This window comes from Bicyclus anynana, chromosome 12 (genome assembly GCF_947172395.1).
Source record: "Bicyclus anynana chromosome 12, ilBicAnyn1.1, whole genome shotgun sequence".
Classification (NCBI taxonomy): Eukaryota; Metazoa; Arthropoda; class Insecta; order Lepidoptera; family Nymphalidae; genus Bicyclus; species Bicyclus anynana.
This window is the reverse complement of record NC_069094.1, coordinates 17,045,005-17,057,668: the sequence shown is the minus strand read 5'-3', so window position 1 is coordinate 17,057,668 and position 12,664 is coordinate 17,045,005. Positions and strand designations below refer to the sequence as shown.

Sequence of the window (12,664 nt, the reverse complement as noted above, 5' to 3'; positions counted from 1 at the left end):
TTGTCTATTCCAATTAGTTCCATTAACCAGGCGTTTTTAAAACGTCAAGTCTGTCTAGAACACTGGAAAGTATATTGTTCAAAAATGTCCGCAAAATATTCAGCAGTTTTTTTACAGTAACAAGGAATACGAATACCCAGTGTTTATTAATTATTATGAATAAAAAATAAACGTGCATTTTATTTTTGAACTCAATAATTGTGATTGTTTTGTTAAAAAGAAGTACAGCATTTCTTTATCCTTTCTTCCACTACGCAAAAAATATGAAATACCTTTAAAGGTGTATCGTTAACGGAGTATTTCTTAAGCCATGTACTTACCTGACCAAATCCAGTGACTCGTTTTTATCTCATACCGTTTGCGAGTAACAGACAACCAAACATACAAACTTTCACATTTATAAACCGACTAGCTGTTCCGCGCGGTTTCACCCGCGTGGTTCCCATGGGAATATGGGGATAATATATAGCCTATATCCTTCCTTGATAAATGGTCTATCAAACACTGTAAGAATTTTTCAAATCGGACCAGTAGTTCCTGAGATTAGCGCGCTCAATCAAACAAACAAACAAACTCTTCAGCTTTATAATATTAGTATAGTTACATATTCGTACTCATACAGTAGCAGTTTCCGCCTCAAGATGATCTTAATGACCATTATTAGTGGCCGTTGCGAAACTGGAAACAATTTTAAAACGATATCGACTGCGCGTTACGTCATAGGTCTGTGACGTGGGCACGATAACATCTGAAAACTATTACTCGTGACGTCTCCAATTAGCACTAAAATAATTTTACAATCATCATCACGTCAGCAGATTGACGTCTATGGATGGAGTTAGGTTTTCTATAGAGAGTTCCAAATATCACGGACCTTAGGCGGCTGTGGCGACGTCAGCATTATCCTCTATGGAGGCTGGTGGAAATAAAAAACTGCGCAAAAATCTCTCTATCTTCTAGTAGACTATAACAAAATAACAATAACTTAAACTTATAACCTTTTAAGTTTGCAAGACTAAATAAAAATGTCTATTTTTTGGCGTTTAGGTACTACAAGTAGTTTGTCAAGTTTTATTCGTGAAAATTTATTTTCCGTACGTGTTTCGTGGATTTACCTATGTATTTTTATAATTAAATGTATATTTTACTTTGAATTATATTCTAAGGCGAATCCTTTATCCTCAAAAAATGTATACATTGAGTTACTTATTTTATTTCTGTGATGATTCTGATATAATGCGAGCCGACGCCGCGCGTGTCAGCTAGCTATCGTGAAGCGATGACGAGGCAGGTCCTCAACTATTGGTATGCAACAAAAATTGCCACAGAGGAAAAAGGTCGAGTAACATTTTGTTACAAAAATACAATCTCTAAGTGATGCATCGAGACGCATTACGTAAGCGCGCTCACCATTCCGATCTCGTAAGTCGACATAGTGTAAGAGCTGGTGGGACACTATCAGTTCAAACTTTAGAAGTAGAGCCTTCGTAACAGAGCTCGTCGACGTACTACCAACATACTCATTTCGGCCACTAAGCATTGTTAAATTATGAAGGGCGTGGTTGCCGGTGTAATTACAGGACATCACTTCACCTACGCCTAAGATTGATGGATAAAGCCAACACTTTAGGGCGTAGTCCTTGTACGAGGTGTTGCACTAACTACTATACTCGAGTACAATAGTGTTTTTTTTTTATTTTTTACAAGTTAACCCTTGACTAAAATCTCACCTCATGGTAAGTGATGATGCAGTCTAAGATGGAAACGGGCTAACTTGTTAAGAGGAGGATGAAAATCTACACTCTTTTCGGTTTCTACACGACATCATATCGGAACGCTAATATAACGGATTGGGCAGATATACATGAACCAACCGAGTCGTGCAACCGAAGTTGCTTGACTAAGTTCGGTAAATGTCAGTTTCATCCGAACATACTCCAGACGATGAGCTAAAGAGTCGCCATTTCAATCACCATCATATAAATATCACATGGCCAATCTATACTAATATTATAAAGCTGAAGAGTTTGTTTGGTTGACACGCTAATCTTAGGAACTGCTGATCCGATTTGAAAAATTCTTTCAGTGTTAGATAGCCCATTTATCAGGGAAGTTATTATCCACTCGGGTGAAACCGCGCGGCGTCAGCTAGTGGTATACTCGTATAAACGCTTCTAATATCAAAACACAACAAGCACTACATATATTATCAAATAAATCCTTAAAGTTTGCCGTTAGCTCTCGGAAGAATAGTCGTAACAGTCATTGCTTAATAACAAAGTGAATTTAATATGCTAATTTAGTAATGTTACATTACATTACTCTCGTACTTCTAACACATCGGATTATGTCTTTTTCGTTTCATTCGTTTTTATTAGGTACTACACAACACACGATATAAAACAAAGCTTTTCTGAATCTGACTTTGACCGTAATAAATTACGAGTATAAGCAACACTGGAAACGAAATTTTCGTATATTCAGATAGACGCAAAGATTGCAAAAATCTGATTTTTGGAGATGGAGATATTTATTTATTTTCTTAAAGAAATAAGGAAAGCGAACAAATAATTAATAAAAAGTATTAAATAGTAATTAAGTAATAGGTATTTAATGACTTATTGTTATCATATTTATTATGATATTCGCTATCGACCTTGCGATCATGTACCTACAGACATCGCTCTAGCGAAGACGCAGCCCACACTGAAGCGCGCTTGCCTTTTCACTGTTGACTTACTCGTACATTAAACATACGTTATATGTGGTGTTTATTTCTCATACATATAAAAACACTCGTAAACACAGTTACCTAATAACAGAGTGGCTTAAATATGCTAATTTAGTATTACTACGTTTAGGTAGGTACCTACTTTCCTCTCAAACATGGAATTATACCTTTTTATTTGATCATTCGTTTTTATTTCACCTACTTTATTTATTCTCTCGCACAGATAAAAAAGGTTCATTAACTAAAAAGGTTTCATACCCGCTTTAGGTTTCGTATTCTTGATTTAAACGAAAGTTTTAATTATCTAAGTTTTATTGAGTCGAATTTCCCTTCCTGTTGCGCGGCTTCTTATGTTGGACAGATCGTGGTAGTTTTGATTCATTATTAATTAATTCACCTTTAATTTGCGAGTATCCACCATATAAATATTATAAAACAAGGTATGTCTTTCTACGCTATCAACTAAATATGTAAATTGTAAGTAATCATAATACGGTCTTGATAATAATTATTGGAATGATTCTTATGACAGATTTATGTATTATTTAGGATTTTGGCGTACCAATTAATACTATTACTTATTGCAATTGTAGAAAAAAGTTATGCCAACATTCTAACATGTTTTCCAATGGAAATTGTAACGAAAAATTCGCAAAGTTTCGTCGATTAACTGTGAGTCTTTCAAAGCATAATCCAAATCTGTTTCATGATAATCGTAAAAATACCAGGATCCTTGTTATGGTCCTTGTGCCAATATATAAGTAAAAAAAATAAGATAAAAGAAGTAGATATTTTCGAAACATAATATATGAAGTCCATTTTATGAAAAAAATATTAAAGGTTCTGTCAATAAAAAAGGTCAATACAAATAACATACTTGTTTGGCTCTATTGAAAAGTAATATTGCCAACTAGCCTAGGTCATTTGGTCATTTGGGGATACTGCCTTCGACATAAAGGCTTGTACAGGAAAATTTCAAGGAAGTGAGCGAGGAAAGGCACTATATTAGACGAACTTTAGAGAATCGTATAGATTTTTTACTTTTTAAATTATTTCACGCATTACGTCTTTGACGCTATTAACTAGCCGCGGCCGAAACATACTACCAGTCGCCTGAGCCATTTAGAAAACATAATAGTAGATTGTTATACAAGGGGCTAAAAAGACCCATTATATACGAGGTATTTTTAGGGCCCGAGACGTACGGCGAGGGCCGCCTAAATAGAAACCGAGTTTATAATGGGTTTAGCCCCACGTGTTACACTATGCTTTTCACTACGATTGCGAGAAAATAAAATAGTTTAGTATAGTCTATTTTCAAATAAAACCTTCTCCGTTTTATCGTAGGCTAGTGCTTGGCTAGTACTCGTAACAAACAAGAATTAAAAAAAACAAAATTACTTTAGCCCCTAGAGGCTAAAATGCTTGTTTAGCCCCGCTGTAGAGTGGTAATAAGACAGTGTTTTTGAGCAAGAGTAGTGAAAAATCCTAAATCGACCAACGCTTACGTTGAATTCTTGATATTTTATTTTGTTAAAACAAATAGTATATTTGTAAGTAGTTAACGAACAAGCTAAGTCAACTTTTAGATGACGAAGACAAATAAGTTAGCTAAGGTCTATAGCCTCTGTTGGAGCTTCTCGACCTTGACCTGGTCAAGAGTATGGTGGCTAGACAAATCTGTTTTGTACTTTGCTCAAGTGGTTAAAGTATGTAGACTTTGAATCATGAAGTCCTAGATTCGAGGCCCAGGCCGGGAAGCAGCCAGAAGTTAGGAAGTGTATCGAGTTACACCCCATGCATAACAAGCAATAAACCTTATTTATTATTAGTAACACCATACAAGGGTTACAGAGTGAAATATAACCATTCTAAAGTAGCGGTGATTAAAGCTTCAACACTTCTTTCCTATAATTAGAGTGTATCCCTGCGGTGGGCTACATATAAAATTAGGCTATAAATTACTATAATAATATGATAATGAGCTGATAATGATTTTTAACCGATTTTTCGATTATTAAGCCGTTTCTGAAAGCACCACAGCAATTTTGTAATTTAAAGGGCTAGGATTAATACATCACTGTCTTGGCACCGCCTTCAAACTAAACAAAAGGTAGCATATACGATTTTATTTTTTGCTTTTCAGTTTAGTGGGTATATTAATTTTTGTGTTGAAAGTCGGTTGAAATTGTTTTATTGAATTTTTTTTAATGTTTTTTTTTCATTTTGATAAAATGAATCTATATTTTAATAATAAAGTCTCATTGCGAATTATCTATGATATTTATAAAACGGGCTTACGAGTAATTCCATACAGTTTAGATATTTGTCAAGGCATTTACTCGTTAAGCCGGAGTCCTCTGGGTTATACGAATAATATTTAAGTTAGATTTATGTTATTTGAATAGGGTATTAATGGACGCTATTTTAACACTACCCCTTATGTATATTAAGCTTGTATAAATATTCAAGGGTGGAATCTTCAATGTAAAGGAATTTTGTAGAATATTTTATTACTAGCCGACGACCCGCGGTTTCACCCGCGTAATTCCTGTTCCCGTAAGAATACCAGGATAAAATATAGCTAATGACACTCGTAAAAAACGTGGCTTTCCAGTGGTAAAAGAATTTTCAAAATTAGTTCAGATCCAGAGATTACCTCTTTACAATATTAGTATACACTAAAGGACGCTCGCGACTTCGTCCACCCTTAGACCTCTTTAATCCAGCCCTTACAGTAGTATCGCTGTAACAATGGAGTAACTTTTCTTGTTTTCCCAACATTTCCCTTCTTTACTCTGCTCCTATTGATGGTAGCGCGATGAAAAGTATACTACAACCTGCCCAGGAGTATGAAGAAAGTCTAGAAATAGTCAGTTGTTATAGCGTTTAACGCAAAAAAGAACTTTATCACCCTCACCAACCCGCATTTGAAAAGCGTAGTGGGTCGAAGCTCCATATCCCATATATAAGAAGGGAAGCTTGGGCTGTTACAATATTGTTATGATGATGAAGAACCCAATACACACTTGACAGTTAAACGTAACGCTGTAGTCGGGAATATAAAGTTAACTTGAAAGTTATTAGAGCGAGTGACGCAAGCGGTTAACGTTACAACACGCTTATGTACGCCGTGTGTCGGTGTGTGTGTCTGTGTGTTCGTGTGTCAGCCTTTCTCTCACCAGCCGTTGTATCGATGTGAGGCTTGTACGATCTGGATTGGTAACACTTTTGTTTATCGTTTTACCTATAAGCTCTATTTAAGATAAATCTTTTACTTCATCAACCCATATTCGGCTCACTGCTGAGCTTGAGTTTCCTCTAATCTGGAAATATTAAATTATTTAGCAGATGACGCCGAGAGCGTGTGAATGAGAGGCATTAGGCCAATAGTCCACCACGCTGGCCCAATGCGGATTGGCCGACTTCACACACGCAGAGAGTTTTCTTAATTCTCTGGTATGCAGGTTTCCTCACGATGTTTTCCTTCACCGTTTGAAACACTTGATATTTAATTTCATAAAATGCACACAACAGAAACGTTGGCGGTGCATGCCCCGGATCGGATTCGAACCTACGCCCTCCGGAATCGGAGGCAGAGGTCATATCCACTGGGCTATCACGGCTCACTACTACTTACCTAAATTCTACTCTGCTTCTGATTTCTCCATTTACACTTTAACCGTTCCTAACTCCATACACGTCGTTCATGTAATTGTCGTAAATACGTAGTTGCTTCTGCTGTTTGTGCGATTAGATCTTATATACTACGCAATTGGTTTTAGTACAGTTTTCATCAATAGAAAACTTTTTATTTTTATAATATGTAGTTAATATAGATTTGCCATAATATTTTTACATAATAATAGTTGATCGACAGTATTAAAGATGAAGAAAAAACAAGAAGGTTGACATTTCTATTATATCAATGTACTTTTCAGTAAAAATAATTAAAAAAATAGGTATATAAGTGATGGAAAAAAATAGATAACAGTGATTCAAAGAAAAAGGTTTATACGTGTAGTATAATGAAAAATGTTGTTCGGAGTTTCCACAATGAACCACCATCATCATTATAAACCGATGGACGTCTACTGCTGGAAATAGGAAGTTCCAAACGACACGATTTTGAGTCGCCCGTATGCTACGAGCAATCTGTTGAATATCTTCGAGTTATATATTATTAGTATTACAGTCAACGATACATTGTAAATAAAAAAAACAATGACAAAAACGATTACCTTAACAACAGCGTCCCTGGCCATCCTGTCCAGGTCCACGTGGTAGAAGTTGAGCTGCGGCACGGGCCGGCGCCGGGGCCGCACGTCGTAGTACGCCACCACGTCGTTGATGGACACCACCGGGCAGTCGTCCACCGTGCTGCCCCCGCTGCTCACCCCGTCCACCCCGCTGTCCGAGTCCCCTTCGCCCCCGAACCCCTCCTTAGAATCGCGCCTGTCCCCGAAACTGTTCTCCGAACCCTCCTGATAGCCCGACTCGTTCATGTCGTCCGTCACGATCTCCGGTATCTTCGTCATGTCGTAACCGTACTCGTCGTCCATGTTCATGTCGGCCGTGTCGGCCACGTCGGCCATAGCGGACGATGTCGCGGACGCAAAGTGTTCTCTGACACAAATCGCCACTACATGATCTGTCGCACGCTAACACCGCTGAAGACCTGCGGACAAACACAAATAATATGTTATTAGCTCATTGCAGACATACATATCAGTAAAACGAGTATTAAGGAATTTTACTTAATCCTTATACTACGATGTGCAATCTTAAATGCAGAATGCTCTTGGTATGACCATATTTAATAGGTAACAAGCCAAAATTAAGCCAGAAATCTGAGAACTTTTTTATTTTCTTTTATTTTGAGATCTTGTCTCCGAGTTTTGGAACTGGAAACCTTTCGCATTCAATTAAACAACAAGAAGTAGTGGTTGTCAATACGAGTAGTAAAACATTGCGTTTACGTTCAAGACCTTTTAACTTTCAATTAATAAACCATAAAATTATTATTATTCAAGTTTTATGACGATCGCATTGCTCAATAAATACCTACTTAGTACAAATGCAACAGTTGTAATAATATGATATTGCAAATGGATCTGATTTGTAATCGATTTTAAAGAGCAGTCAATATTTGCGTCGCTGCATGTCGTTGAGTAAGTCGACCAAGTGACGGATGGGAGACGTCTAGTGATGCAAATTATCAGATATGTACGCTTGTTGGGGCATTTGTACAAATTGATTTATATCTTCTCTTATATATTAATACTAGCTGACGCCGCGTGGTTTTATCCGCGTAGTTCCTGTTCCTGTAGGAATACGGGGATAATATATAGCCTATAGCCTTCCTCGATAAATTGGCTATCTAACACAGAAAGATTTTTTCAAATCGGACCTGTTCCTGAGATAAGCTGTGTGTGGTGCTGCACCCTCGTACCCTTGCTAAGCTTGCCATTAGGGCAATGACCCCGACCGATAGTGATTATGATAGATTACTTATTACCCCGCCTGCCAACATTATTATTTCTTATACAAAGAAAAACAAACCGTTTCTCAAATTTTTGTATATGTTTATTTTGTTTAAAGATCACTCGAAACTAGTTCTTGTAGCTAAAGAGTAAGAGAGTTCGCCAACTGCGAATATACAAACACAACTATACAGTCAGAAACACTAAAAGCGTGTGTTGTGTATTCTGTAACCTGACTCGAGTTCCCGACCGCGAGTAGGTACTAGGTATATAGGTATATAGGCCACAGTATTTCGAATCTCGTATGACTTTCCCTCTCTTCCACCGCCAAACATATTGACCTCGTCTGCGTCTAGTTCTAGTCGCGGGATCGGTTACCTCTACAAGTTTTTAAGGTTCCGTGGTTCAGAACAAATAAAGAAAAACCTCCAATAATTCAGAGAAAGTTAAACATCCAATATAAATCTCGGTATACTCGTAAACAATGGTCAGTATTTAACTCTAAATTTTATTATTAAACCTATTATGAACCTACACTAACTACAATTACTATCACGGTACTTCTACCATGGTGGTAGAAGTAGAAGTCAGTAATAGTAGAAGTGCGATTCAGATAATAGTTAATAATTGAAAATAACTTATCATCATCATCAGATGTTAAAGAGGTTTTGTTATGTTGTGTGAGACGGCTGTGCCGGTCTCCAAAATCACAGCCCGGTTTTATACCTTTGCGAACTTGGTTTCCAGACTGGAATAAACAAACACTGATGCCCTGTGGTTAAAAAACACACACACAAACAGAACTTTCAAAGGTCACATTTAATTCCAATGATACTACTGAAACACTGTAAATTATTAGGTATGTACCTTCAGCTTATTTTCAATATTCACTTCTTCTTTTTGTCGCTTCAACATTATTGTCATCTTTAGTGGAAAATCTGTGTTTAGAAATGAGATTTTTATAGAATACAACAACGTTTTGGATCTTTATAATATTTTTAATAAACCTTAATATATTAAAAATCTTTCCTACAGAACCATAATTTTTTAGGCGTCACTCGCGCTTGTTAACGATTTTTCACTAATAAACAAATGTTTCATATAAATTGGTGGTATGTCAAGCCGGCGACCGGTTCCAGTCGCGCAGGTGTAAGCGAGGCGCGAGGCTGCATCTGTCTACTGCGCGGTACTGTAATACGAACGTCGAGGTAATCTGCCAGAGATGCGGAGTTCATTCGTCGGTTTTTTCTGATTGTGTGTTTGCTTCCCTTAATAGAAGCGCAGTGTAAGTCGACCCCTATTAGGTGGACCGACGATCAAGCGGGATGCAGAGACCTGCTTGATGCTGGTGGCTCGAGACTGTGTGTAAGTCCAGAAAAGAGGCCTATGTCCAACACTGGACGTTCATCGGCTTATAATTATGTGGGATGTGGATGGTTGAGGGATGAATAGATTGCGACCTCGTCACCAGGGGTATTGGACAAGCACTGGCGCAAGTTTGAAGTGCCATAGTAGAACCCGAGGAGTAGAATACGTGGGGGGAGTGATATTCTCTGAGGGTGTGACCTAAGGGCTGTGGGTAAACAACGTTTGTTCTAACGTCAATGGAATTCATTAGAAAAGTCAATGTATGATTACTTATTGGACACACAACAGACGTCGCTAAAAGCTAACGTTTTGTGAACATTGTTGAACATGTAAATGAATCACGGCAAAAACTGTGAACTGTGCAATTTATAAATTGCATGTAATCTTGTTTCTTGAAATTATAAACCTTCATTTATTTGTTTTCTACATATAGCAATAAGTAATTACCCAAAATTCAATATAGCGGCTATCAGTACGAGTTTTGTTAATGTTTCGTATATGTCAACAATTACTTTGTTTTTTAACCATTTCGATGTCATAACACATGAGACCGTGCATCTTAGGGGTTATATATCAGTGAGCTTCGGCTGGGTATGGCTTCGCAGGCAGTCTATGGTACACAAATAGAACACGGGCCCATCGGCGCACGCACTGGCCCGTGCCGGCTCGTTGTAAGAGTTCCGTAAGCAAATAAACCTTAGCAGCTCTCTCGATACCATCAACACACGAGAATATATTATCTACATTTATACGAGTATGTCAGAGTCAAAACAGACCGTAAAGCCTGAATCGACTTAAATGTATTTGGAAGCAGTTGTCAATACTAATGGCGACATTAATAACATTACCTATAAGGTTTGTAAGTTAAGAGCCCATAATATTCAGACTCGAGTTTATTTAAAGCTTAATTTTGTCAGTTCATGCTCCTATCCATATGTTAATCCGGTAGTCAACTATAGAGTGTAGACCACGGTAGCATTGCGTATAGCAGACTTTAGAGAACTAGAACCTCAATCCTTCAAGAACTAAATTTACGAGGAATTTTGGTAAAAATGATAAATAGAACCTTGAAGCAGAACGTAGGCTACATAATGTCGCGAAAATGGTAATGAAATAAAGGTTAAAGAGAACAACGGTTACACCGATGCTATTAATGTGTTGGGATAAAATAAAAACCATTTTCTCGGTCGCCACACGCCTCGTCATCGTGGCAACTGTTCAAAAATCATTAACGGTGTTTTTCAAGGCTTCAAAATGACTGAGGTCTGGACACGACGGGCTCTTTGACCATTAGATCATATTGCGATATTGTCTTAACTCGTAATGCTGTGGATAGAAGCAGTTTTCTTTGATCTCTCACGTTTGACCTGCCCCGCCCCCGCCCCCCGGTTACTTCACGTGATAGGAAATTACCTGTAATAATCGATAACGACTTCGAGATGCAATCACTATACATCTAACTTCGTAGAACATATTAACTATAGTCATTTTCAGAATATTTTAATGCTCGCTATAGAGGCCTTCTTATATGGAGAATAGTTATATTTTCTTCGTATGTGAAGGCTGCCAATTTGCATTGGGCCAGCGTAGTGGACTATTAGCCTAACCCCTCTCAATCTGAGAGGAGACTTGTGCTCAACAGTGAGCCTCATATTATTAATATTACCAAAGAGACACTGAATATTAATACTAACATTGTAAATGCAAAATTAAGTCTGTCTGTATGTTACTTTTACAGCTAAACCGCTAAACAAAAGCAGAGACAAATATCTCAGCATTCCATGGATTCGCACCGTGCGGGTGCCACGCCGATGACAGAAAAACTTTGAGCAGAGGCTACTTATTATTCCGGAAAAATCCGATCCCTGTGGGTTTTGTGGAAAACAGATACCTATTTACACGAACGAAATGGAGTCGCGGGAGTCCGCTAATTAATATTTATTAATTGTTAAGAATTAACTTTGACGCCTGCTTTTTTAATTAAAGTGTGAAATGTCCCTCCGCCCACCGGCGTGTGGTCAGCCCCTCAGTGTCCACGTCACAGGCCGGCGCCTGGCTGCGACAACTTGTCGCCTGTGCCCTATTTTTATGATAATTTTCGCCTCTAACCGCTTTTCTGATCCGATATTTTGCTCTATATTCTGAAAAGCTTTAGCAATTTGACACGTTATTGTGAAAAAGCTGAACCCTTTTTCTTTTCGAGACAATAAATAAATGTTAAACAGAAAATACTTGTTCTCTTGGTAACCGAATGAGATTACATTTACTAATATCTAATATAGTTACGCAGAACTTTGAAATGATGGAAGTATTTTGCTTTTTCATGTAAAAACTACGCATCGGGTTTCATGAAAACTTATAGAATACTTATAATTTTTGTCTCTGTCTGTCTGTTCGAAACCGATTTTAACAGGACTTTAACTGAAAGATAGAGGAGGTTATTCAGCAACATATACGCCTTTAATCCAAGAAAATCCATGGTTCACACAGACTTAGTTGCTAGGACATATTCTTGTCACAGGAATGTCTCCAACCAGTTGTCACTATGAATTTCCTTCCCAACAAAAGTTTTTGAAAGTTCGCTGTCTATTATTTCCGCTTTCATCTATTTGCGTCCCTGTCGCGCACCCCACAGAGCATCCCTCATCCCTTTCTCTCGTATAGCAACAAGTCGCCCCATTCTGCTGACCCACATTCCATGTCAAGGGCATACTGTACGGCGAGCAACAAGTACAGGGTTATCGGACTACAGGAATTTTCTTCAGCGTCTGGAAAATATTTTTACTAGTTTCCGTGTGTAATGTATTATGTCCTCTCAATTGATTTCCTCAAATTTCTATTATGGTGATAGAAATTTAATCTCACGTCAATCTTATCATTCTTAGTCTCTACTGACAAAAGGTCGTTTCTGATTCCGATCTGCTGCTATGCTGAGAATGGATGAAAAACAAAGGGATATATGCTAGAATCTGAGCAAGTTGAAGGACATTATCTCTGACTCTCTACAGGACTGAGAAGTGAGCTGGAAGTGAGAGTACCTATGTTGCAAAAGAACTGCGTGCTTTCTGAAGTATTGAGTTAT

General features: G+C 37.7%; 1 protein-coding gene across 1 annotated transcript in view; it reads right to left on the bottom strand.

Annotated features, from left to right (window-relative positions):
- The window catches only part of LOC112047706 (terminal nucleotidyltransferase 5C), a 214,693-nt gene that overhangs the window by 169,275 nt on the left and 32,754 nt on the right, over positions 1 to 12,664 (bottom strand). The window contains exon 2 of the mRNA XM_024084911.2: positions 6,973 to 7,409. Within this exon, the coding sequence (XP_023940679.2) occupies positions 6,973 to 7,326 (354 nt within the window). The 5' untranslated portion in view covers positions 7,327 to 7,409. The remainder of the gene's footprint in view (positions 1 to 6,972; positions 7,410 to 12,664) is intronic.